Source organism: Marmota marmota, unplaced genomic scaffold (genome assembly GCF_001458135.2).
Source record: "Marmota marmota marmota unplaced genomic scaffold, marMar, whole genome shotgun sequence".
Taxonomy (NCBI): domain Eukaryota; kingdom Metazoa; phylum Chordata; class Mammalia; order Rodentia; family Sciuridae; genus Marmota; species Marmota marmota.
The window spans coordinates 1,384,778-1,412,105 of NW_025999864.1; the positions used below are offsets into that span (position 1 = coordinate 1,384,778).

Below are 27,328 nucleotides of genomic sequence, written 5' to 3' on the forward strand. Positions count from 1 at the left end.
CCCCCCCCCCAAATACTTAAATCTCTCTCTCATTTAATAACTGTTTGCCTTTGGGACAGTTATGCTCTTATGACATTTGTAACTTCCTAAATGATCTCAGGAGTCAAATCATTTCAGCTTATAAAAGTAGAATCTGAGGCTCTCAGGTTAGCTATGTGATTTGTCCCCATCTCTTCCAGAAGTAGAGCAGTAACACTTATCTCCTGATTACATATATGTAATTTTGTTGGTGATAAACTAAAAATTAAGAGACACTAATGAAATGTATAAGATGACTTAGGTTGAGGCATAAAAATAGAGGATAGGTAGAGAAGATAGCTAATTATTAAGGGATAGAAAGACTGGATATGATCTTTTGACCAATCCCTGAAACAATAATCAGGGGCACATCCTGGAGTTTAAAGAAGATATTTAAAGTAAAGGAAGAATTGTTATTAAATAAGTAGAGCTTGTAGAACCAAGAACAAAGAAATTATATGAGCTGAAAAATCAAGTAGGTGTTTTTAAAAGTTAAATTTAAGTTCAATATAGTAAGGTTATGCCAAGATAGAGATTTATTTTTTTAGAGTTCATTTTTTTTGTATCAGGGATTAAACCCAGGGGTTCTCAACCACTAAAACACATCCCCAACTTTGTTTTATATTTTTACTTAGAAACAAGATTTTTCTAAGTTGTTGAGGCTGGTTTTGAACTCTCAATCCTCCTGCCTCAGCCTCACAAGCTGGTGGGATTATAAGCATGTGCCACTGCACATTGTTAATTTCTTAAAGCTTGCTGTCATACTTGAAAGCTACAGTCTCCCATAAAACATTCCTAATAACAGCCCTATTGGAATGTTAAATTAGAAAAATTCCAAGTCTAAGTTGGTATGGAAGTTATTTATATTTTGTATAGTATCACTGGTCTGCAAAACATTATAGCTTATTTTGAACAACAGTTATCTGGGAAAATGTAACTTTAAAAAATCTGCCCATACTTACCTTCCTGTTTGTTTAAAAAACTGTTCTTCAAATTCTCTTAGGGCTTTTCGCAATCTCTTCTTGTCAGCCCTAGTTTCTCGAAGATGATCAAGAAGTACAGGCCTGTATTAGGTAAAATATATATTTGCCACTAATGAGCACTGACATAATTGAGATATCATGGGCAGACTTATCTGTTCAGCAAAAATAAATATATCATGATTGAAAAGTGTTTGAATCATAAGAGTCTCTTGAGTAAGTATGGCACTAACTATAGGGCAGCCCAAAAGCATGGGAAATTACCTAATTGAAATATGGGAAAGGAGAAAAGGCAGAAAAGAGGCAAGTGGATTGAGTCCATTGTAAGAAATGGTGAGATCAATGGCGATGTGTGATGAGGGCATGGAATAGACAGTTTGAAGGAATAGTCATCTGCAGTTGGATGATAGACTGAACAAGAGACAAAGGAGGAAATGATCTTAAAGAAAATTCTTTCCTTAATCTGGAGTGTGGTTAGGATGATAAAACCCCTTGGAATGAAACTAAGACCCAGAAGAAAGCTGTAGTTCCATGGCAAGTTTTTCTTTTATTCTAGAACTTATATATGGTTTCAGAGAATCTGGAGAATCTGAAATTATATGTGAGCATTTTCTTTAAAAACACACACAAAAGATTTTTCTACTTCCAAACAGATTAAAACTTCATTTTTTATTTTGGTTCTTGGTCTTACCTCATCCTAATTTGCATATAGAAACTCACCAGGCTATATGTTTAAGAAAATCTCATAATCTGGACTGTAATGTATAAATGAAAGAAGGCCAAATGATCAAGAAAATGCCAGCTACTGAGTAATGATAATATTAATGAAAATACAAATAGCTCCTGACTAAAGATCCATTAGGAGACAAAGAACAACTCATTTATTTAAAGCTAAAAATCCATTAGGAGACAAAGAACAACTCATTTACTTAAAGCTAAGGGATTCCTACATTTAGATGAGATGGATTCTCCAATAATAGGCTAGAATACAGACTTTGATATTTGTTGACCCAAACAGGATCTTAACTCCTTTGGGTCCAGCATCTTCAAAGGTCAGTTCTGATTCACACACAGCCAAGGGTTACACTGCTGCCAGAAGCCTGCTAAAAAGAGGCCTGATTAAAGTAAATTGAATATTAACATTTATGGCATCTTCAGAACTTTACTGGTAGCTGTGGTTCCTCATAACTTTGGTCTTCTAGATTTTCCAGTTAAGAGGACAATCAGATTAGGCTTTTAGGGCTACTCTCTGCAGGACAGTTCCTTTTAGAGAGACCTAATAGTCATTATAAACTTTCTAAGCATGAATAAGGTACCTCAAACCAGAAGTTAAAGAGACTCTGTACTTAGGATTCATACTCACATGGTTGCTTCATGTAAATTGGACATGGAGAGGGCTGGTTGTTTTACTTCCTTCTTTTCATCAGGTGGTAGGGCCCTAACAGGCTCAGTTTCATTAGAATAGGTGAGGTTGACAGGAAGGCAAGATGCTGGATCTGGTAAAGAATGTTGTTGGCTTCCCTGTGGACAATCTTCATCAGAGTCTTCTTCTTCCTGCTTGTCATAGGCAAAGTTAAATGTAAGAAAGTCACAAAATGCTGCCTCTTGAGAATGCAAAAATGGGAAGGGGAACCACAAATAGATACCATGAAAACTCATAGGTGACCCATGTGCTCTCTGAGAACTGGAATTGGAAGCAAACAAGAACTTCCTCATTTGCATTAAAAAACCTGGAAAAGTTAATGAGCAAAAAGGCATGTATGCTAAGCCAAAACACCAAGTTCATTTGTATTTGCTTGGCCAGAGAAGGCACAGATAGGATGTGACCCAGTCTGGACTGTACTGCCAAATAGTTCCTCCCTTTTACCTATACCTGGGCTCCAGCTTCACACCAGTGAGAGGAGTTAGGATGAGATGGTCTACAGACACCTTGCCATTCAGAAATACTCCAAGTCAGGGCCCAGTGTGGGTCAGATACAAAGGACACTTAAAAAATTGATGAATTCAAAGAAGAGCCCTTTGAAGACCAAAGTAAAGTGGGTTTCCTCCTTAACATATTCTGATAACTATCACAACCAAATGATTTTCTTATAGAGAAATCTGAAAATTCCACTTTAAGTTATGTTTCCTTGATGGGAAAACTTTAAAGACTATAAATTATTATTCTCTTATTTTCTTTGTAAATGTACTCAAGTATACTAAAATTTATATTTGTAAACACTTAATCTTTTTTTATATTGACATCTTGACCAAGTGGCTATTTGGATATTAATGAAGTAGGATTTGTGGTGCTTTTCTAGTTTTGTATTCCCATATATCATTCTTTATTAAACCTAGTTAACTCAATTGTCAGTACTCCTATTTTCTATTAAAATAAATATACTCAGATAGTGTAGTCAAATTGTACAATAACAAATGTTGCACTGTATGAAGGAATATACTGTCAATTTTCTTATTAAAGGGAGAAAAATTAACCAATACATGCAAAATAGAGAGGCTCTGGTTTGTCTAACTGTATTATAAATAAGATTATGCCAAACTGAAATTTATCATTTTTTCTCTTCATCCAAGGTAATGAAAGCAGGCATCAGAACTGGATTCAAATATTTAAGTGTTATATATTTCTGCTGCATAATAACTCTAATTATTAGTCATAATATTGAGTCTAGAGAAGATGACATTCCTGCTTTTTTGAAGTAACAGCAATGGTGTCGGTGGTGTATATGGTCAAGAGGACTGCTTCACAATTCTAATAGTACTAGCTATGACAGTGCCAACTAAACATCAATACAGAGCACCAGTACAAGTTTTCAGTTAATATAGTTATCCTGACTTACAATTGTTGGAATAAGGGAAGGCGTTGACAAGATTTGCTTGATAATTCTGTATCGGTCATAAAGAGGCTTTATGAGGTTCTTGTCTTGCTTAGTTACCTGAAAAACATAAAATTATTTTTCCTTTTTCATACAAGATTAAAAACATGTCAATTTTCTTGACCAAAAATAAAAGTCTCGAAGCCTCAAAGTAAAAGATTTTATTTCTGAAATACAATACTAATTAGAAAAGGGGAAGTTATAAGATACTGTATGTAGTAAGAGGTCAATTTTTTCTAAGAATGGTCTCTTAAAGAATAGGTCTAAGTCTAGAAAGTTGGTTTTTAAAAGCTTTCTGAAAGTGTCTGCAAAGCATAAATAGTATGAAACTTCTTTAAGGAAGTATGAAACTTCTTAATCACTTTTTTAAAGAATAAATAAGACTTTGATTTTTTTTCTTCTGAAATATCTATTTAATCTGGACTTTAATGATTATATTCACAAACATGAACTGTATGAAGGTCTTCATCATGATTATATACTAGCTTACTGGTTAGCTCTGATACTAAACTAAGTTATTTTGAACAAAACAATTTACTTCCTTGAACCCTCAGTTTCCTACCTACACAACAAAGAGGTTACAGTTACAAAGTCTCTTCTAGACCAGTCTGAAAATAGTGAAGTATTCTCAATTGATTATCCAAAGTTACTTTCAACTAAGAAATTCCATAGCCTCTTGGTATTCTAATGGATTCTTGTACCCATCTACATCTGACTCATCCCTAGGCACTACTGTCCACAAGTCACATTGTATATAAAATTTTAAATAGGTATCAATTTTTTTCTGTCTACTTCACTCCTTTATTTGCCTTGATTTTTCTCCTTTGTATCCTCATTTACTTACTACACGTCCACTATTCACAGCCTCCTTTTCATTCTATGCCATTGGTTTGCACCAGCAGGTAGTGAAAAGGGAGTGATAGAAATAGCTCAAAGTATAATCATTCAGATATCTTTTTATCAAAGTACACACGACAGACTGCCAAACAGCAGTCTTGTAGAGCTCTGAAAGAGAAAATTGAGGGAAAAGAAAATGGCTTAACCATGAGTTAAGCTTCCCAGTTAGAATACCGTCTGCCCATTCCAATTACAAACCAGTGTAGCCCATATTAATCTCCTTTTCTTTGAACTTCTCTATCTTAACTGTTTCCTTAACTGTTTTGTGTTTCAGTCTTATCTCCCCAAATCAAAGTTTCCGGAGGGCCTAGATCACATCACATAATTCTTTTAAGTTCTCTCGGTACCTGAAACAACCCAGCCTCTACTACCATACTGTCAACACAAGTTTATATACAAAAAGAAATCTAATTTTAGAGTCCTTTTTCATATATATTTCACAAGCTATAACCTAAGTTCTTGCATTTTTCTTTATTTTTCAGTAGAGAGAAAGATCACCTCCCTGTATAAGCCTCTTAAGCATGGGTTAAATAACGCCTAAAGGCTTTAGTTTTCTAGCCCAGTCCCTCTATAAACATTTTCTTAGTGATAACACACCTTTCCATGAAAAAAAGAAAGTCTACCAAACTGCACTCCATGGTGTTTTAAGAGGTGACAGAAGGAGGGAAAAAAATCTCCATCTTTAAGTTCAAAAAATATTGAAATAATGCTTTTTGCTATCTCATTTGGGATTTTATATATATTCTATAGAAAACACTTAAGAAAATTATGTATCTATTATTGGCTTTTCTTTTGAAATTTGATTTTTGTGATTTTATATTACCCATTCTAGAAAAGCTAAAATTGATCTTAAATGCAACAAGAGTCACCAAAAAGTTAGAATGATAAATGCCATTTGAAAAAAAATTAAAGATTAAAACTAGGGTAACACATACAATGTATGTACTCACCTTTTACTCTAATAACTCCATAAGTTTACTTTTAGGATCATTACTGAAACAATCCCCAAAGAGAAACATGAGGGTTCAGTAACCAGCTCAGATGTGTTTCTTAGACAAAGAGAAATCTTGGCAGGACTTGATTCATAAAGCTAAGGAGTAAATTTTCTATCATTCACTGTTCAGAGAGGAGAATATCAGTTTTCCTTCTGACTTTTAAGAGAAAGCTTCTTTATGAGGATTATTAGGAATTATTTTGTTTATAAATTCCTGTGGTTTTCTGAAAAAGAATACCTGGCATCAGTTCCATGGGAAGGAAGGAAAATAAGTACACTAGTAAATGTACTAGAATTATGGCAGATTTGTTTCCAACTTTCTGACCAGGACCCAGCAAGAAATATCTGGGCTGACCATTAAATAGTGTTTCCCTCTAGGAAAACCATCTCAATTTTAGGCTACTCTACCAGTCTTTGATGACTGAATTATCTACTGCAATAGGGGGCTAGGAGCTTTTGTAAGGCAAAGTTGTTGAGCTATCAACAAATTAGATCATATTAAGTTTATACAAGTTCTTTCTTCAGTCTCCTCTTAGTTTTAACCCTTCTACTATAAAAATGTAGGAAGTAAGTATAATTATCCTTTGTGGTTTATCTGCTTATACTTACCTTGAAAATAGCACATCCATTTGTACTCTGGATAGCTCTATTTGGCCGTTTTAGATTACTCAACATGGTTTCCTCCATTCACATAACAAAAATTAAAAGGTAGATACATCTTACATACTATAGGGAGCCAGCAATGTATAGAATTAGGAAGGAAGTAGAATTATTCATTTCTGGTGCACTACAATGCCCTGTGTGCAAAAGTGAAATTAAAAAAAAAAAAATCCATAGCTAAAAAAGGAAGGAAATTACCCATTAGCTGATATCTAAATCAAGAAGGCAATACTGTAGGAATTATCAGCATCAGCAGGGGCTCTGACTCTAGTCATATAAAATAATACAAAAAAATTGAGAAGAATAATAAAAGTGTTTCCAGAAAAGAAATCATTCTTCACTGTAAAATTTTTAATATTTAATGTAATTTTAGCAATAAGGCAAGGAAGGATCCCAGATGAAAGTCATCTGGCATTTTGAGTTTGAAGAAATGGAACCTAATGAGATGACGTGAAATGTTGCTGAGTTTATTGAGGAAACAGAAATAAGAATCGCTGCTTTGGAAATATATAATATTGCCTTAGAGACATGCTTGTAGCCTCTGGACTCACCCTGAGGACTCATCTTACAGCTGACTAGCCACAACATGGTATACTGTGTCTTGCTCTCTCAGGAATAATACTGAGTATGTAAGTTTACATAGTTAACTTTAGATTCTCTAGCTAGAGGCCTCAAACTTTCACTTACTATAGGGCTACCATGTTTATTTGAAGGGGCTTCTAACATATATATTTGTTTAGAGTAATAGAAATAACTGCCATTTATATAAGGATAACTCTTGAAGCACTCAGAGATTTTTGTTTAATCTTCAGAATTCATTTGCATGTGCCTATTTGACTTAGATGCCTCAGAAGGATGAACTACCATCTCATTTTGCTTAGTACTGAGACATTTCCCAGGATGGTTGGTTACTCTATTCTTGAATGATCTTAAATTTAATGTATCCTAAACAGAACCCTTTTAAGTTTTCATCCCCAATCAGAAATCTGTTCCTTAGATTTCTTTTTTATACCTTTATTTTAATTTATTTATTTTCATGTGTCGCTGAGGATTGAACCCAGGATCTCACATGTGGGAAGCACTCCACTGACTCCAGCCCTGTTCCTTAGTTTTCTCATGCCAGTAAATGGACTCATCACCATTCAAGATCCCTCCTTTCTTCCTCTTTCTCTTATCTAATGCTTTAGCAAGTTCTTTTTGTTTCCAACCAAAATATACTTTGATTATGTTCACTTCTCTCCATCTCCAGTGCCACTACGCTAATGAAGCCACTAATTCCATCTTCCCATTTTCACTTTTCCCCTATGATTCAGCCAGCAATCAGAAAGATCTCTTAAATATGATTCATCTCACATCACTTTTCTGCTTATGATCATTTGGCAACTTAATTCTTTTCAAAGCCTAAAAGATTCTGTTTGATGGATTCCCATCTACCTTTCTGATCTCATCTCATGCCTCTCATCTCACTCCATCCTGTGTTCTAGCCCTCAGACCTGTGAATTCCAAGAACACAAGAAGCTCTTCCTTCCTTTAAGAACTTTATACTTCCAATTTTTTCAAGAATCTTCTTCATCCCCTCTTGGCCTAAAATTGTCATGTTCTTAGCCTTCCTAATCACCCTAGCAAAAGAAGAAACCATACCCATTATTTTCTATCATTTCACTTGTTTAATTTCATGCACAGTACTTACCAAACTCCTTATTGATTTTGTTCATATCTTGTATACCATTCTAAGAACTTGAGCTCCAAGAGGGCAGCAAACCCCACCATGACTTCTCTTATTTTTTATACCTAGCATCTTTTTGCAAATGAATGATTGTCTACCAGTCACAAGGCATTTCTGTTATTGTCACAATAATTATATCAGTGTTATCTGTATTTTGCTTATGAGGAAGTTAAATCTCAGAATTAGTTCACTTGCTAAGTAAACATGATTATCAAGTGGTTAGTTAAGCACTAAAACCTAGTCTAAGTATTCTATACCAACCCAACACTACCCTCACTGCCCTAATTGAGTAGAATTTAGAATTAGGATTTGGGTATTGACAAAAATGCTGTTGTAAATGTGGTCAAGGTAATACAGGAGAGACCCCTAGAAAACCATAGATGTGTCTGGGTGTGTGTGTTTGTATACACAGACATTATCCATAGATATTATTACAAAAGTCTGGCATCTTTGGTAGGAGATGGAATAGGTTGGCTACACAAATGAAAAACTATTCACTACTCACAACGTATCTTTAGACTTAAAACAACAACAGTGTATTTCATGAAGATGGAAGTGACCACAGCTCAATTTCTACTTGTAGATCACAAAGTTCCAATGTAAAGGACTAACCTAGGGGCTAACTGTGAGCCTTCTGGGATTTGATATATGTTACCACCTTATTAAGACCAGATTAAGTACAATACAATAGAGAAAAGCATCAGTCTCCTCAAGAAGACTTCATACTGAAGATAAATGTGCTAGTTTGTTGAATAAACGGACAAATGGACAGGAACAAACATGTATTTGATACCTATTATGTACAGACACTAAGGGATCATGAAGAATGCAAGAAGTTTAAAGTGTAGGGATGGCAGAATACATGAAGCTATGACAGGATAGCTTCAACTCTTAATCAGGAGAAAACCGCAATTATGCCAGTCTTAGAGTTGATACAAAAGAACCACAGGAAAGCTTCCCTGTCACAACTGAAATGGAAGCAATGATAAGTAGGATGATGGGGGATTAACCAGGTAAATGCTGATCATTTTCTTCTTTGTTAATTACAATAAGACTGTTCTTTAAGCTCCAGTATTATAGCCTAATGTCTAGTGGTAACTCCATCCAGTTGTCTGAGATTTCAAAACTAATTTGTCTAAAGAATTCGACTAAAGATTTCAGATAAAATTAGACCAATTTTATCTGAAGTCTTTAGTTCTAACTTAACACTTCCAAAGAAACCCTATCTCTCTGTCCTTATTACATAAAATACCAAAACACTGTTATTGCTATTTATGCCTCATCCCTGCTTTATTATATTTTAACATATGGGGAAGGGACTATAACTGGATCTCTGTCCTTTCAGACAATATACTAATTCCCCAGTCTTGAGTTCATTTGCCAATTTGTAAGGGAAGGAAATTAGTTGAGAAAGGGATGATATATCCCATGTCTTTGCCAATTTCTATCCTCCATACAAAACTATAACCTCACAAACAGCAGTACATCCTTCAATCATTGGGCAATGCCCAGAGGTCACAGCCAGTAACCCACCAGAAATCATCTGACTGAAAGTTTGGAGCCAGTCTCCTAAAGATGTCTATGGCGGCAAAGTGCTCTGATAAATTGGTAAACAGGATGATCTTACTGGCACTATGTGGAATGTTGGGGCCCCATGATGATATGGTCAGGTACCTTAAAATCCTCCTGCGGAGGAAGGTGCTCTCTCTTCTCCTTCAGGCATGTCAACACAGCATCTAAAGTTTCCTCTCCAGAGGAGCTTGGCTCAGGGCCTGCAGCTTCTGGCTTCCCATTTTCTCTGGGGACCGTGGGTTGCTCACAGGACAGATTTCTAGGTGGGCCTTTGGGAGCACTCCTCTGTTCTTCAGACAGCTTCAGCTTTAATTCTAAGAGAAAGGTCATGAGTTACCATGAGGAAGAGGACTCACTATCCCTAATCAGAATGTAGAACCCTTCAGGAATTCCCTCGCTGGATGCCATATTGGTAGAAATGAAAAATGCTAATAATAGCTTTCTATGTGGCAAGGGCAGCCCTAATAACCATGATTAATTTCACAAGCACCCAAACAAGTGTAAAAACAGTGAGCCCCAACAGCTGGGTCCTCATGAAGCAGAGGATAATATGTAGTAGTAACTCTGGTGTAGACTTCAGCAGAATTCTGGAGGAAGATCATTAGTACCTGACCCCAGAGTTCCCACCTGTTACCTACTTATAGCACCTGAATTCTATACCCAAAGATTTGCTGATGTAAATTTTGAAAGTCGTGTGTTCATCAGGGTAGCTTCTGTGGAAATACTAGTTCGTCTAGAGGGCATTACATATGTAGATACCCAAGGAAATGCAGGCAAGTATAGGAAAGGGGAAATGGGAATGCCGGCCCCAGATTGACATATTTTACAAACTTGTCGAAGTCCAGGTTTCAAAATCCAGGAACCACTGTTATTGCAATGTGGCTTTTTATAAACTTATATAATTAAAAATTAAAAAGGCACCAGGGACTTATTAGGGAATTGCATTTCAGAATATGTTAGGGGACTGGTGGTTTTAATGAGACTATTTATATTGATTTCTCAATTACATAGCTCATTTTCTTTGATGTTTATTTTTTGGAATGTGTGTATTGTTAGTGAATAAAATTTTAGTGATACTATTTTTGTGTTTAAAAACTGCACATCTTCTAAATATGCTACATCATTATAGTTTAATACCAATGAATTCCCTTCTACTTCTTAATCACTATCCTTCCAGAAATTTGGAAACACTCCCATGTCTAAGAAATGAAATTGGGATGTGGAGGTAAGAAGAAAAATTTATTGGTAAATAATGATAGTCCTGTTTCAATGTATTTTAGAGCTAATTAATACACCATCATCTCCAGAGAGGGATAAAGAAAGACAAGCACTGAACTAGGACACAGGAGAACCAAGTCTTAGCTCTGGTTTACCATCTCCAAGCTCTGTGACCTTTCTGGGCATAAACATGCTCATCTATGCAACTGGGCATATAGAATAAATTCTCATTATTATGTATTAGATGTTGTTTCTATCATCTAAGAATCCAATAACCAGGGAGGTTATAGCTTCACAGGTTGAAATGTTCCTAGCATTAAACTGAATCATTCCACTAGGAGGCTGGAGGTCCCCAGTCTCTGTAAGGAGGTTTACCAAGTAGGGCTGAAGAGCAAAGGAGATTGAGGACTCTTTATTTCAAATAGGGCCTCCTATCTAAGTGGTAAACTAAGTTCAAGAAGGCACAGGTGGAAATGAATCAAAAATATCCTGCAGCACTTTATACTATTTTATCTGCTTCTGAGAAAAGAGACCTTTGGATGGCATTTACCTTTGAGCTGTTTACGACCTTTAGCCAAATCATTCATCCATTTCAGGACTTCAGGATTAGAAGTCTTGTCTCCATGTGAAGGCTACCAAAGGAGAGAAAAGGGAAGGTGGAAGGGAATTAAGAAGGGAGGGAGGGAGAGAGAAAAGCAAAAAAAAAAATTTAGACAGCTGAGCTACATGAAGATAGTTCAAGAACATAAAAACCTGGGAGAGACATCCAGGCATGAAAACTCCAGCTGATGGAGGTGCTTCTGGAAAACAGCACATGTTCTCGACCTCTTCCATTCACTCACCCTTGACATGGGCACATTTCTAAACATGCCTGGCCACCCAGCATTTTCATAGTTCTAACCATGCCATTGCCCCGCTTCTTTCTAACCCACATATCACCTGTGAGGCCTCCTGTACCACATACAATGTTGCCTGGCCATTCTCTGTATCAGTGCAGATGATAATACAGATCATTTCTTATTATCTTGCCTATGGCTCACATACATGGCTTGTGACCATAACCCGATGGAAGATACAAACTGGGAGTTTGGCTCTTATCTGCCATATCCTCCGAGCTGAAGAAAGAAGATCCCAGGGTCTAAAACTTGACAATAGTCAGGAGAAGTCCGACTGTCAGGGAGGGTAGCCATATTTCTAACCTTAATATCCTAATGAGGCTAACATTAACATGAAACTTAATCATATATATGTGACCTTGGGCAAATTATTTAGCTTCTCTGTTCTTCATGGCCTCATGTATTAAATAAGAATTATAACAGTGTCTCCCTTGTAGGGTTGATGCAAGGAGTTAATATTGATAAAGCACAGAAAACAATTCCAGATGCACGCCAAACACTATAGAGTTAGCTGCAATTACTGGTTTTATTTTCAGTAGCAGCAGTGATAGTAGTAGTATTTCCACTAAACCTTCAAAGGAATACTGAATGTTTTCACTGGCAAATACACATGGAGGGGTATGTAGGTCCTACAAGTAGCCAATCACACCTTAGATGTGGTATTAAGAACATTTTAAAAGGAATAATCTCTTGTCAATACAAATCACTTACTTGACTTCTGGATTCCTTCTCAGAACACAAAAGTGGACTTTCTACAGAAAACAAAGTAGGAATGACGAGTAGCCAAACATACCCTCTACCCCCACAGATCAGTAAGGAGCATTCTTAAATAATCCAAGGCCTCCACAATTACTTAGTTGTGGGCTTGGGCGGATCAAATGGATACTAAGGATATATAAAGAACTATATAATAAAAAAAGGATGATCATAAATATTATTGTGTGAAATGTGTGTATTGTTAGTGAATAAATTTAGGAGCTGTCATGTTTCTTTAATGATCCCCCAAATCCAGGTGTAAGAAGATAGAGAACACATTTCTTTTAAGTTCAAAGGACAAAACAGTAATTTTTGACAAGATCAAATATACATGGGACATTTGTTCACATTTTAAAATCAAGATGGAAAGAAAAGGAAAGAAGTTGATGAAGGATGATTCTTTCCTAAGGGAGCTTGAATGGAAGACTGATTTCCACAAAGGGGCCCTAAATTTAGGATCATGGACAGTGCCACATGGGTCACTAATCTGTCCCCCAAACCAGCTTAATGTAATCCTACCTAGGGTCTACAGAATGATGTTCTGTACTAGTTCCCTGGCATACAGTCTAGCATTTGGCTTTGGGTAGCAGTCTGGTTATACAGACAGTCAATGTTTTAAAGCATTTGGTTTCTCAGAATCTTCAGAGATTCCTCCATTTCAGTCTAAGAACTATCTTGTTGAACAGTGCTTAACTGGATCTGCTCCATACTGTTAATTCCATCTTTTGAAATACAGTAAAAACAAAAACAAAAATCCTAAGCCATTGACCAACAACAAAATGAGCTTTTACTACTGCACATCAGACTTAAGAGAAATTTAAGGCTCAATTTTCCAACAAAGTAATTTAAAGCCTGAAATCAGTTCAGAAATGAATTTCTTATTCCTTTGCCCTTTGGGGAACTTTTAAAAGATGTTAAATTAAGCTCACATGGATGGCAGCACTCATGTGACATAAAAGTTTTCATATACTAGTGTGGATCTTTAATCCTTCTAACTTTATAACTGAAATAATCTGACTTAATAGACACTAACAATCATATACTGGAATTTACAGAGATTTGGCTTTGTTCAATACAATTAAAATGGGACGGACACCCAGACCACATTACTGGGGAAATCATTGGAGAAGTTTTGTGGTCTGCCAAAGATGGTTCATAAACCATCTTTGGGATTTATGGATTGGTAATGAAAAGACCTGTGATATTTTCTTGACTATATCAATTCTTTGCTGTGTGATTATTGGAAATTCACCTCCCGGGTCTCAATTTCTTCAATCATCTGATAAGAAAATTGATGAGCTGATCCTTCCAGTTCTAACATTTTCTGTTTCCACTGAAAGCACACATCTGGTGGCAGTAGCCTTTTCTAAACCCATGAGCCTGTTTATCAAATGCAAAGTCAAGTTGTAGAAAATAAGTACAGTTTTGAATAGAAATATGAAATGGTTACATTCAATAGAGATGGAAAAACGTATGTTATACCCAGACATCAGAGTAGCACAGAAGCCCAGCAAGAGCTTGGATTCAAAAATTAACAGTGGGTGCTATTAATTCCATAGTCAGGATGCCAGGAAGGGAAGTCTTATTCACAGCAACCAATTAAATCCTACTGACATATCAAACCTCTAACCATAGCCTGGCTTCCTGACAGAAAGGGCAAGGGGAAGCCCTATTTCCTAGAACATCCAAGGATCTAATTACATCAAAGAGTTATAGACAGTAAAGAATGATGACCTTGAACCTCTTCTTCCTCCTCCTGCTTCTGCATCCATCCTTGCGCATAAGTACTTAGGTGTGTCTATCCTCTTTAAACTTTCTCTAAACAAAAGCAGGAGATGCTTAGAGAATTTCTGTTCCAAAATAGGCAACTTGTGGATGATTGCTATAGTCAAGGGAAATAATTCAGGATCTGTGGCTGCAGGTAGAAAAATCCAGGGAAGATTTAATGTGTACAATTTCCCTTCATTTTCTGACAAGGCACAGACTGCTCAAACTGATTAAATAGTTAACAAAATCTAGAACCACTCCCTTTATGAAAATACTACAATAAACATTATACATGTGTTCACTCATTTTAATACCCTTAAACTTAAGTTACAATTGATAACTCAACTTTACAGATGGACAAACTGAGACTCAAGTGTGAAGTAACAAGTCCAAAGTTGCAAATTTCTTAAGTGTCTGGCTGGATTCAAATCCAGAAGAGTCAACAGGCCCTAGGAATGGACCCCCTAGTTGTTACTCTACAGAGTCCGATGTGAGGAAATCAAAGATCCAATAACACTCCAGCAGCAAACAGGTGAAATCAGCTTCTCTTGGGATATCTGGACCTTTCAATATATGGATACTTGAGGGGTCGTGGATGTAACTCAGTGAAAGAACACTTGCCTAGCATGTTGAAGACCCTGGGTTTATGCATTAGACCCACAAAAAAAAAACAAAAACAAAAACCCTAAAAAAGTAAAATATGGACACTTGAGAATTTTACTTCTACTCCTAAATTACAAAGCCCACTCGTCTTTAATTCACTACTCCAAGCCTCAGCTGATAGAACACAAATACTTTAGGCGATTTATAAATCTTCACTGGGCCTCAATTTCCCTATCTTTGGGGGGGGGGAAAAGGCTTAGCGTTCCCTCCTGCTCCATTAAAAAAATATAGCAAGTAGCTGTGACTGCCTGACTTTGGAGGAGAGAAGGATCTGCCACAAAGTGACTGAGGTTGTCTTGAAAGCCAGTTTTTTTTTTCTAATTTTTAAATTTTTTTATTTTGCGAAACTAAAAATCACTCCTTAAAACCTCTCTTTTAGTGAATTTGAGGCCACACAGGACAAGTTGAACAAAAGAATGGAATCTTACCTATTCTCAGCTCCCTCCCCAGAACTTATACTCACAGTTCCACTTGCCTCTGTACCAAGTGCTTAGTGAGCTTTAAATATTTCAAGATGTATGAGAAATTTATTTTAATAACAAGCTATTCTGGGCCTTCTTCCAAAGACCCAATATCTTTATGCAATTCTGAATATGATTTTTCTCTATGTCATAGTCATGAATATGATTTTTCTCTATGTCATAGTCACTATGAGAGAAAACAAAAGCAGCATTGGCCATCAAGATGCTTACCTATGGCTCTTGTTGTTTCTTATTGAGAAGAGACAAGACTTGTTTTTATAGCACTATACTACCAGCATGAAGACTGGTGTCTGATTGGAAATGATTGTTCAAGTTTGTTCTTATGAGGGGCCTGAAAAGATCTCATGTGAGAAGTCTCCACTCGACAACCAGGAAATACTAAAATCATCTCCCTCTCATTGTGCTGCACCCTTAGAGAGTCTGCCCTTCAAGTACATAATAGGTTCTTATCACAATGCAAATAGAAAAAGGTTAAAGAAAAAAAAAAGACTATACTTCAAAAGTTTTCCAAATTTTGGTCCTAGATAATCTAGTGATAGTAAGATTCCTTAGGGGAAAAAAAAGAATAGCAGGAGAGAGGGGGATGAATACTAAGTTCAGAAATGAGAGTTAAAATCCATCACTGGGAAGTATCTTAGAGGAGATAATTGGCAGCATATGAGAACAAGACAAGAGTCAAGATGGGAACTCATCAACAAGACCTAGATTGACCAGTGGGAACAGAACTGTCCCCTGACAAAGAGGGGTACCCAAATAGGAAGGACAGAGACTCAGGAAGGTCCACACATCTCAGCCTAACACGATCTGTTCTCATATTAAATCCTAAGGTGCTTACCCGGTATTTCTTTTCTTGTTCAAATTTCTCTTCAAATTTCCGAATTTTCCGCTTGAGGCTCTGGATGTGCTTGGTGAGCTGGGTAATGGTCTGTGGCTCCTTGCCATCACCACAGCTACACCGAGAAGAACTTCGGGGCCTACCATGATTAGAAGGAGGGAAAGAGCATGAGAAACAATGGTACCCCAGTAAACACTGCTGCTTGTTCTACAAACCAACATTATCAGAGAAGGCTAGAGTGCAGTTCATAATTTGATGAGTCAACCATCTGCTCATTAATAGCCCTGATAACAGAACTGCATTATGAGCAGATGTCCTCAGGGTCTTTAGTAGACAAAATGTCAGAATATAAGTCCAGGAAACATGTTTCTTAAAATTGATAGAGGCCAATTTAAAGCTCAGAAGAGACACCCACATTGAGGTGTTATCTTCAATAGGTTACATTAGCCACTCTTATCAACAATTTCAAAAGAAGATTTATATTAGTGTTTAACTTTGTTGACATAAAAAAGCAAATGTTTTCAAATATGATGAAAAAAATGGGCCTCCTCCCCAGAAAATGTGTACACCGTCACATGACACATATTTTACATGCTACAGTAATAATCACTAACTCCCTCAAATTCAAGTAGATAGTCAAAGGACCCAGTTTAGATCAATTAAAGAATGAGTTATGGGGAAAAAATTTAGGATTTCCTGGGCATATTTTCAGCCAAGGAATTCTCAGTTTTAGTTATACACCAAAAGGATTTATGAAACCCCCAAATAAATAACATATATTATTCTTTTATCTTATTCCAATGCCAAATATAAAAGTCCAAATGGAGTGGATTGAGGGAAATATATCTATTTAGATATCTACATCTAATTTTGGGGAACACCAATTATAAGTTACCACTTTTCTAGAGTCTAAGAAACTGAGGTGGCAAATTATCTAATGTTTCTATAATCCATCCATTTACACCACTGTTTGACAAGGAAAAATAGATTGCACTACTTGAGAATGATATTCCTGATACTAGAACATTCATAGGATTAGGATTCTGGTAATTTCACCAAAATCTTTTAAAACCTGCATGCTCCTGATTAGCTCGTCTCTCATAACCATTTCCTCCTTAGGGATTAAGTCCTGAAACAGGATTCCCAATTAGAAAGTACACCAATTTTAGCTTTATCATTCAGATCTCACAGTTGCATTTTGTCAGGTTGTTTGCACTATTCCAGAGGCACAATAGTTCATTTGTAAATGTGGTATTTGAAAAACTGTATGAAATGAAGACTATTATAAAACAAGGTTTTCTTACATCATGAACTGCTGAGTGCTGGGTGGAGAAGGGGCTGACTCAGGGTCTAAATTGAATCTCTGGCTTTGGCTAAAGATGGAGCATCGTGGCGACAGCAGTGGGTTGTCACCATCAGTGATGTGATAAAGCAGCCTGCTGGTCCCAACAGACTGGAGGTCTTCTGGTGTGCTGTCGGCTTCATTCTGCCCATCTTTGTGGACTGGCATGGGGTCTGGGGAAACAAGATAATTGATCAACACTTAGAAGTGACAGAGGGCTTGAAACTGTCATGTTCCTAAATAAAGATCATAAACATTCATTATAATGGCTTGCCTCTTTGTCATTTCTTCCTTCTGGGGATATGAAAAGCTTTCAAAATACTGTCATGTTTTTTTTTTTTCTCCCCTCACAGAACACGGGGAGAAAATATGACAAAGCCGCCAACAACAATAAAAAAGGAAGCATTATTTCAATATGAGTTATTCAGTCAGCATAACCCAAAACTACAAAAAAATATTTTTATTTCATAGTATTTGCATATGTTGGAGGATATATGACAAAGTATGAGGGCGAATAAAAAGAGAATGAAATTGAACTGTAGCAAAAGATTATAGATTATGAAGAATAAAAGGGATAATAAAATTGCCAGCAAAGAAAGTAGGAAGGAAGAAAACAAAAAAAGGAAGAGAGGGAACGGGAGTCCCCAAAGTGAAAATTATCCAACAGTCCTCAAAAATTATGGAGATCTTTGCTCATCAACATGGAATAATGTTCAGAATATGCTAAATGGAAACCACAGGTGTCACAACTAAGCAGTAATGGTTTCATTTCACATATATGTGTACAAATAAATGTATCAAAAGATCAAAGTAGTTATGAAGTAACTGCAAAACATGGTAAGATTAGGAATGATTCTGTTTCCTTCCTTGAAATCATATGTAACATTTTACTTCAGACAAAATAAAATGGAAACAAGTCCTCCAAAAAAAAAGTCCTCTCCCCAGCTAGCCAACCCTGTGCCTGAATTCTTGCAATGGCCATTCTTTTATGTTAGCCCATTAGCCCCCCACCTCAGGAGCTTGAAGGTGAGTACAGTACAAGCACCTCAGTCTTGAAGGTGAGTACACCTGTGCTATGGACGGTAGGAAGTGAGATGTGTCAATGAAGGATCCTCAGGACCTGGATAAAAGACTCTTCACCTAGGGCTCTGGAGGCAGCCCAAATGAACTTCTTGATTTTCCCTAGCAGACAAGTCAGGACAACTCAAGTTTTTTTGTAATGCCTACTTCTGTAAAGAAAGTGGAAAACGGATTTTCTGAGTGAATAAGCAGAATCAGAAAATACTGACAATTCACTTTTCCAAAACAAACATTTATCACAATTTGTTACTGGATGAATCTTAATCAGATTTAGAATGACTCCTTATTCTCTAGAGCTTGAAATGCAATTTGCTTTGTGTAACATCAAAGGTCTGATTAGTCCTGATGTGTTTTCGGTTGGCTTCCCTTCTGGTGGGTTGTACACTGGAAGGGTAGACAATACTTCCCATTGTATCTCTGAAGTTCGCTGACAGCACTTTTGTCAGAAGCTGAGGATAGTGAAGGCAGAGTGGACCCAGGTGATAAAACAGCAGTGCCTGCACTGAGGCTGGGCAGGAGCCATGATGAATAATAGGAACAAGACCTACTATCCAATAAGTCTTGGCACATACAGTACAGTCACCTTCAGAATCCTCCAGAAGATCCTACCAAATCCTTCCCTTAAACCATCAGGCTCTAGGAAGAAATATATTTTATTCATGTTGCCTATTTCTTGGAATTATATTCTGGTAATAATGGAGAAGAAAATAATCTTTAGCAAGCACCTGGGATCAGCATGTTTTTAATTGAAATGGCATAAGTTCTGACACCTTCAACTATTCGCCTCAACTAAGGTCCTGAGGCCCAAATTAACATAGGTCTGTTGTTGTCATTTTATAATGTCCAAACGGAAGCCCTTGGGTTCCTAGACACAAGATCATGAAGTAGAGCTGGGAAAAGAGTTCAATTTATAAAACCCACAGAGTCCTAAGATACAACTTCACAGAATCACAGATCACTTTGAATGGCTTTTTTTGAACTGTATTGCAATAGTGACGGTATACCTCCATTTAGGTGAAACCGCTTTCAATGGGCACTTACATAATTTACCAGTACTGCCTAATTAATATCCTAATCTCCCTTTCCCTTCAATTCACTACTGAAGGAAGCTGGGAGCCAGAAAGATCCCAAAAGCAACTAGTTGAAAAGACACAGAAACCCAAACTGGTAATTTGGTAAAGCTTCAGTTTTTTGTCCAAACTCACTATTTGAGTTGAGAAGGGGTTTAATTAAATCAGCTGGCATCTGTATCAGTGTGTGCATTTATGTAGACAGAACCATTGAGCTCTTTGGTTAAAAGAGGCAAATGTAAATTCAGAGCCAGCGCTGCTACCCTCCTGGGAAAACAGCACAGGCCACCACTTTCAGACCCTGTTCCTAATGGGGAGGGGTCTGGAAGATTCCCCCTAGAGTCACATTATTTTTTCTTCCAGAGGCAAGGGCAGATTTTCAGAGCCTGTGCTGTGATACATTATGGTTTAGAGGAAGGGGTCTGAAAGCCAAGCATCTGCCATGCCTGTGCTTTTATTATGGGACTCCAATCAATTTCGCAACCTCTCTCAGTTTCCTTGTTTGGCCCATCTTTCTCATAGAGCTGTGATAAGAAAAATAAGAGGAGATTTGCTGTTCAAAACTGTGTCTTTAGTAAATAAATACCTATTGTATACTTAAGATTTTTGTTAAAAGGATAGACCATGTTGAGGGCTCTTACTCCGGTAAAATTTTCTTCTATTAAAAAAAAAAGATTTGTAACAAATATATCTTTTTAGGAAGGTAAACATAAGTTAATGAAAATTTTGGGATGAATAAAGCTTTCCTGAGAAGGAAAGTGAGGAAGCATCTCAGATGCAGCAAAGACTTAGCTGACCACTAGGTAAGAGAATGAAAATGATGATCCTTTTTGAACCCCAATCTCTTAATATGTTAAATGGGGAGAATAATAATAATGCCTGCCTCACAAAATTGAGGATGAAATGAAATAAAACTGTGTTCCTATAAAAATTTTGCCATACCATACACATCTATATGTTTACACTATTTTTATACACACATATAATTTATATATATGCACACAAACATACTTTTGGCTTACAGATTTTGAAATATTTCAGCTTCATACCGAGCAATGATGATCAAGAAATCATAAACTTGATGTTCTAGTCACATTTTCTCAAACTCATACACATTAAAATAATTTGCTCTTAAAACTAATAACATGCATCCATGCATCCTTTGTATAGCATACTTGGTGGAAAAAAGTAGAATAAGGCATAGAAAAACACGATATCCATGCAAATCATCATTTTAATCATTATTATTAAAATAAGACACTTAAATATTATTTTACTGAGCCCTTATGGGGTTAATATGGGAGGTGAGAATCAGTATATCCCTCAGTATCTCATCCCTATCTCCTATTAGTTCTTATTTATAAATAACTAAGAATAATAACCTAATAATATCTAATATTTATGGAGTGACTCATGATGTCTTCACACTTGCTCTGAAAGTTTTCACATATATTTAATCTTCATAACAACCATATGAGACTAGTAGTAATGTGATTCCCACTTTAAATTCAGTAGGGAAAGTTGTCTAACTATGCTAATTCAATTCAGGGAGGGTTTGACCAGTGCCTATGGTTGAAGAATCCACATCTCTACTCTGGAAGCTGAAGTGTTTCTGGCAACCCACTCACTGAGCAGTAGGGAACACGGAGAAGAGAAATAATTATCAGTATGTGAAGGCCAAGAGACCACTTCTTCTCTGGCTGCAACCCCAGGCAGAAGCAGATGCTATATTACAGCTGTTCAATGACTCAGTCAGATTTTAAAATATATCTTTTTAATGTGAGTTTTTAAAGCAATTCAAAATTGAAATAAATCTCTCTCTGAAATAGCTTGAGAGGCACTGTTGAAACTTAACTGTAATAAATCAGCTACAGTCTTGTAGATTTGTTAAGTTGCACCCTCAGATTTGCCTATTGTGGTGGGCTCATAGGTAACATTCAGCTATATCCCCAAAATGCCAAATATCAGCCTGTGTTGGTTTTAAAAGCTAAATGAGCCAAAAGCATGTCCATGATTCTAATGAGGTTTAAGCATTAGAGTTCTTACCCAACATGTCTAAGGACAGATAGAAGGGAGGATAATAGTGTCACAAACACAAAGAAAGCTGCAAAAATAAGAGACAATAGGGCTGGGGATGTGGCTCAAGTGGTAGCGCGCTCGTCTGGCATGCGTGCGGCCCGGGTTCGATCCTCAGCACCACGAACAAACAAAGATGTTATGTCCGCCGAAAAAACTAAAAATAAATAAATAAATTCTCTCTCTCTCTCTCTCTCTCTCTCTCTCTCTCTCTCTCCTCCCCCTCTCCTCTCTCTTTAAAAAAAAAAAAAAAGAGACAATAAAAAACATCTGATGGATACATGATGCTTTCAGTTTTAAGTATACTGAATTTAAGGTTAAGAAGATACTAATAAGGGTTAGCTACAGGGCCAGATGACAAAGAACCTGTAGTCATCGCAGTATATCCACCACTAGAGAAACATGAACTTGGCTGTTACAGAGCATTGAGAGAGAAGAAGCGGGTAGGGCTGGCTGACCTAGCAGGGAGAGGCATACACTCCAAGCAGGCAGGAAAATTTGCCAACCATGAAAGTAGGGCTGGGCTTCATGACAGGGACCCTGTAGGTCCCAAAAGACAGTTTGCCATCACAGGTGAAAGCATGGGTTGCAAGCTCAGAAAAATCTAGAATCAAGTCCCAGTTTGCCACCTGTGTGATCTGGGACACAATCTTTCAAACTCAGAAAGAGACAAATATTATTAAGGAAAATGGCTAATGAGCCATGTCTGATTTCTGGGAACATCATTTTCCCTCTCCATGTCACCCAAGTGAAGCCAACTACTCACATAACAATCAGGCTGCCCTACCTAGGTAGAGGAATCTTCCTGAACTGTGGAGCTGGGGAAAGAGTAAGCATCATCTATGATAGTGCTAATCATCCAGAAGCACCCTGTCAGAGCAGAGAGAGAGCTGGGTGTTGTGATGCTCTTCAGTTTTCAGCCTAATTGACTCCCCAGGTCTTCTAGTCAATTCCTGCACAACTGATCATCTCAGTGGTACAGTTGATAAAAATCAGTTATTAAGATGACAGAAGCCATTTTCAGAAGGGAGCTTTCATTTACAAGCAGAAATGCTTTGAAAAACACAAGGAACATTAAATACACAAAGTAGACGGGAAAACTGCTGAAGGAAATTCAATCTTCATTGTGAGCTGTACATTTTCTGGGCTTATCCAAAGTCAGTTAGGAAGCATAGCTTTCAAGTGTCTATTAGTTCTATTAGTTCGGCTGAATTGGTCAATTTGATCAAAGAAGTTGGATGAGCAGCTCGACAGAGCCCCCAGGAAAAGATAATTCTCAGAGAACCAGAAGACAGGGGAGAGGTTGACCAGCTGGCTCTAGGCTTGGGAGGTATCTGGAGCAGTTTCAGACACCAAGCTTCTACGTGCCATCAGGCTACTCCTAACCTATAAATATTATAAGGATGGAAGAACAATACCAAAATAACCCAAATAAAAGGTATTTTTAAAATGACTACAACATGTGGGAAATCTCTGCACAGAGGAAAGGTGATAAATGAGAATTCTCTGTATAATCTACTCAATTTTCTATAAAATTTAAATTTTAAAAAAATTCTTAATTTTTTAAAATGAATATGAGTCTGCTGGCTAAAATCCTGGGCTCTGGAGTCAGAGTTGTGGGCTTGGCCTGTGATGCCACTTGATGAGACTTGTTACATGTTTGGCTAGGCAAGCCTCTTAAAATTCAGTATAGGGTTGTAGTGAAGATAATCAGGATAATGTATGTTAACACAGTATTTGTCCTAACTTTACAATTGAATTTAAAAAACATTTGTGAATAATCACCTGGCAATTTGCACTGTACAACTCATTATTTCCCTTCCTATAAGTCAGGTGCAGAAATGGCCACAGAGAATTACTTTATCCTCTATAAATTTTGAAATCATTTTAAAAATACTTTCTTTGGAAAACAAGGAGTTAACATAACACTCCCTCCTTTAGAAGCTATCAAAATGGTCATAAAAGCCTCAGATAAAAAAATTAATAGAACTTTTCTAGTCAACTTATAGGTGTAGCACAGGACAGATTTTATTATAACAAATGTAGTTTCAACTTTAATAGGTGGTAATTATTTAACCATCAGCTCTACAGATTATTGCCATCATAAATATCTTTGGCTTAAGGGAACTAGTGTAATGTCAATGATATGCAAGACTTGAGAGGGAATCTAAGGAGTAGGAAATGTCATTTATATACCCTGAGAGCAGTCATAAATTCTTACAGAGTAGTATTTAAAGACAAATATAAACAATATTAACTGGAGGAAAGGCAACATAAATTTTGAACAGGGCAAGAACAGCCAGCTTTTTAAATAGTGGTAGCTAACATTTATTGAGTATTCATCATGGGCAAGGTATGAGAAATTTCATATGTATTATGCACTGTAATCCTCACAACAATCAAAATAATATGCTTTCTACCATTTTAAAGAAAATAAGACTGAGACATAGAAATATTAAATAACTTATCCAATATCACCCAACTAGTACATGAAGTTCTGCAAGGAGTAATGTTTTAGAACAAAGCAGTCAATAAGTATAACATATTTTGGGATTCAAGAAGTCCATAGAATAGTTTTCATATCTAGATTGAAAACAAAAACAATCACTTCATGGTCTTTTGGCTAAAATCAGGTGTAAAATAAAACCAATGATTGGGCCATGAACATTAAAAGTATGTACCAAAGGGCAGAGTCAAATTAAATAGCTTTTTGATGGACCAGTCAGTATCAATCCTTGCAAACAGATCCTGGATTAATCTTATTTTACATTTCAGAAATGACACAGAAGAGGAAGTACAGAAGTCTAAGTTTGCAAATGATGTTGACATCTTCCAATGAGTAAAAAACACAAAGCAACCACAGAGCCAACTCACAAACAGTTGTAGATACCTAAACTGTGGGTCAAGAGGTAATGGAATTAAAGAAAATTAATCTTCAACTCTTCTTTTCTAGATAAAACTACTTTTAACAAATAGTAAGCACTAAAATACTAGTTTGAGAGTGGATCTCATTTTTGTAGCTGAATAGAATATTCTGATAGAACAGAAAAGCCAAGAAAATAGCGTGCACCTTTAGGAAGTGATTGCAAAACATTCCTATGGTTATAATCATCTTGTAATTAGTTTATAAAACATCCCAGGCCTGTATTTTTTAAAACATTAACTTTTACATTTGAGATGATTATACATCCACATGTTATCATAAGAAATAACAGAGAGATTCCTTGTCCACTTTTGCCACTTTGATCTAGTTTGCCTCAGTAGTAACATTTTGCAAGACTATATAACTTCTGCCATATTTATCAATAAAATTCTACTAATAGACTCCATCTGGAATACTCTTGCAAGTCAGATAAATCAAAACAAGTGCAGAGGCCTACAGATAGTTCAAATCAGTGGAGCTGAAATGAAACTGGGAACAATGGTGCTGCAATAGGCTAATCAACTACAAATCTAGGTCTTTATGAATTTTAAAAGTAACTTTCAAAACATTAATTATATGACATGTATATAGTGTATATTGACATACTTTCAAATTATAAAATATTAGAAATATGGGGACTTCACACTTAGGCTACTTGGTAAACAGCAAGTGGTAAAGAGTTTAGACTATGAAGTCAGAGTGGGGAATTCCCCACTCGGACCTATCCCCTTTCCTCCAACCCCTCCACTAATCTGTAGCCATGGAACCTTCAGCAAATTGACTTTCCAAGTTTATTTCATCTTCTTTAATGTGAGGATAATAATGAAACCTACCTCATAGGATTCTTATGAGAATAACATATGAAAATGCATGCAATAATTTCTGATACAAGCCAGGAGGTCATCTAATTTTGTCATTCATTTAAAAGCTATTTAATGAGGTGTTTCTAAACATCAGCACTACTGACTTTTGAGATCAGATAATTCCTCCCTGGGGGCTGGGGCTAGTCTTATGCATTGTGGGATAGTTAGCAGAATCTCTAGCCAGTACTTACTAGAAGTAGCCAATAGTGCCCACTCCTCAGTAGTGACAAATACTGTCTCCAGATATTGTAGAATGTCTCCAAAGGAGAGGGAAAAACAATAACAATAGTAATAACAAACCATAAACCCCCATTGAAACCATCATTTTAAAGGAACCAACTTAGGACAAACAAATGATGTTCTATTTTCCACAGTAGTGGCTATTTTTTAGTAAAATAACAAGTGGTGCATAATGAAAATGCAGAAAGATCCAAAAAGGGTTTGAAATCACATAAACACACACACACACACACACAAAAAAAAAAACAGTCCATAAAGCTTCTAAAATATATTTGGGGATTCTGTATACTCCTGAGTTTGGAGACTCTGTTCTTACTGACTTTCAAAGTCTCACTAGGGCAGCCCACCAAAAGGATGAAAAACCAAGGATTGGATAATCGGCCCCACCCTAGAAGGATACTTGAGATGCTTTCCTGTTCTAGAAATCCAATTATAAAGTTTTCTGCAACAAGAATATATTTCATGTTATCCCTAGTATGACACTGTGTTCTGGAGTGTGTCTGAACCTTCTTGCATGTCAGAATCACCAAGGGAGCTGCCAACAGAGATTCTCAGCTCTCAGATCTCCACTTTAGTTTTATTTTTATTCTCCACTTTAGAAAGTAAAAGTAAAGTTCATTTCTAATTATTAATTTATAAATTATTTAATAGTTATTATTAATAATTTCACTTTTAACAAAGTAAAAATTAAAGTACGTTCCCAATTAATTGGAAACTACTGGTCAAGTAGGAAGTTTCTTGAAATACGTGAGAGGTTGGTCAAGTTTTCTTTGACTCTGCCCCATTTCAAAGTCTGCATTAGGATGGGACCTACAGATTATACAGAACTCTTTATTAGAATAATTATAGACTGCAAATGGATATACTATATTAGTAGTATCTTAACTAAATGAAAAATTCAATCTGAAAATCAAAATTTTAGCCAAAAGGAATTAGAAACTACTAAAAAACTATTGCTTCTAGTAATAGGTCTCAAGTCATTGCTGTTGACAGTTTTTGCTAAACCTTCATACCATCAATTATCCTTGGTGAGACAGAATAAGAGTTATGCTTAGTCATGTGGAATGTCAAACAGTCCTTCTGCATACTTTGAAAATAGCAGGCAGTTAATATGGCAATCCTCATTCCATTTTCCATTCAATGACACCAGAATAGATGCTTACTAATTCCATGGAAGAAACATTTATTTTAGCTATAAGAGGCTATTGATCTAGTTGGAATAATTTTTCAGCTTATTATGTAGGTTTCCGTCTCAGTCAGTTTAAGTTGCTATAACAAACTACCATAGACTGGGTAGCTTATACATAGGAGAAATTTACTTTTTACATTTCTGGAGGCTGGAAGTCTGAGGTCAGTATGCCAGCATGGTCAAGTTCTGCTGAGGATCCTCTCTCAGG

The 27,328-nt window shown here is 36.5% G+C and overlaps 1 protein-coding gene across 8 annotated transcripts in view; it reads right to left on the bottom strand.

Annotated features, from left to right (window-relative positions):
- The window catches only part of Fam13c (family with sequence similarity 13 member C), a 118,422-nt gene that overhangs the window by 3,450 nt on the left and 87,644 nt on the right, over window positions 1–27,328 (bottom strand). For 6 of the 8 annotated variants that reach the window (XM_048813994.1, XM_048813989.1, XM_048813975.1 and 3 more), the window contains 7 exons: window positions 17,642–17,852; window positions 16,338–16,476; window positions 11,489–11,570; window positions 9,823–10,034; window positions 3,836–3,931; window positions 2,362–2,555; window positions 981–1,082 (listed from right to left, as the gene is read on the bottom strand). In XM_048813994.1, coding sequence (XP_048669951.1) covers window positions 981–1,082; window positions 2,362–2,555; window positions 3,836–3,931; window positions 9,823–10,034; window positions 11,489–11,570; window positions 16,338–16,476; window positions 17,642–17,852 — 1,036 coding nt within the window. The remainder of the gene's footprint in view (window positions 1–980; window positions 1,083–2,361; window positions 2,556–3,835; window positions 3,932–9,822; window positions 10,035–11,488; window positions 11,571–16,337; window positions 16,477–17,641; window positions 17,853–27,328) is intronic. The other 2 variants (XM_048813978.1, XM_015504683.2) reach the window with 1 other exon arrangement.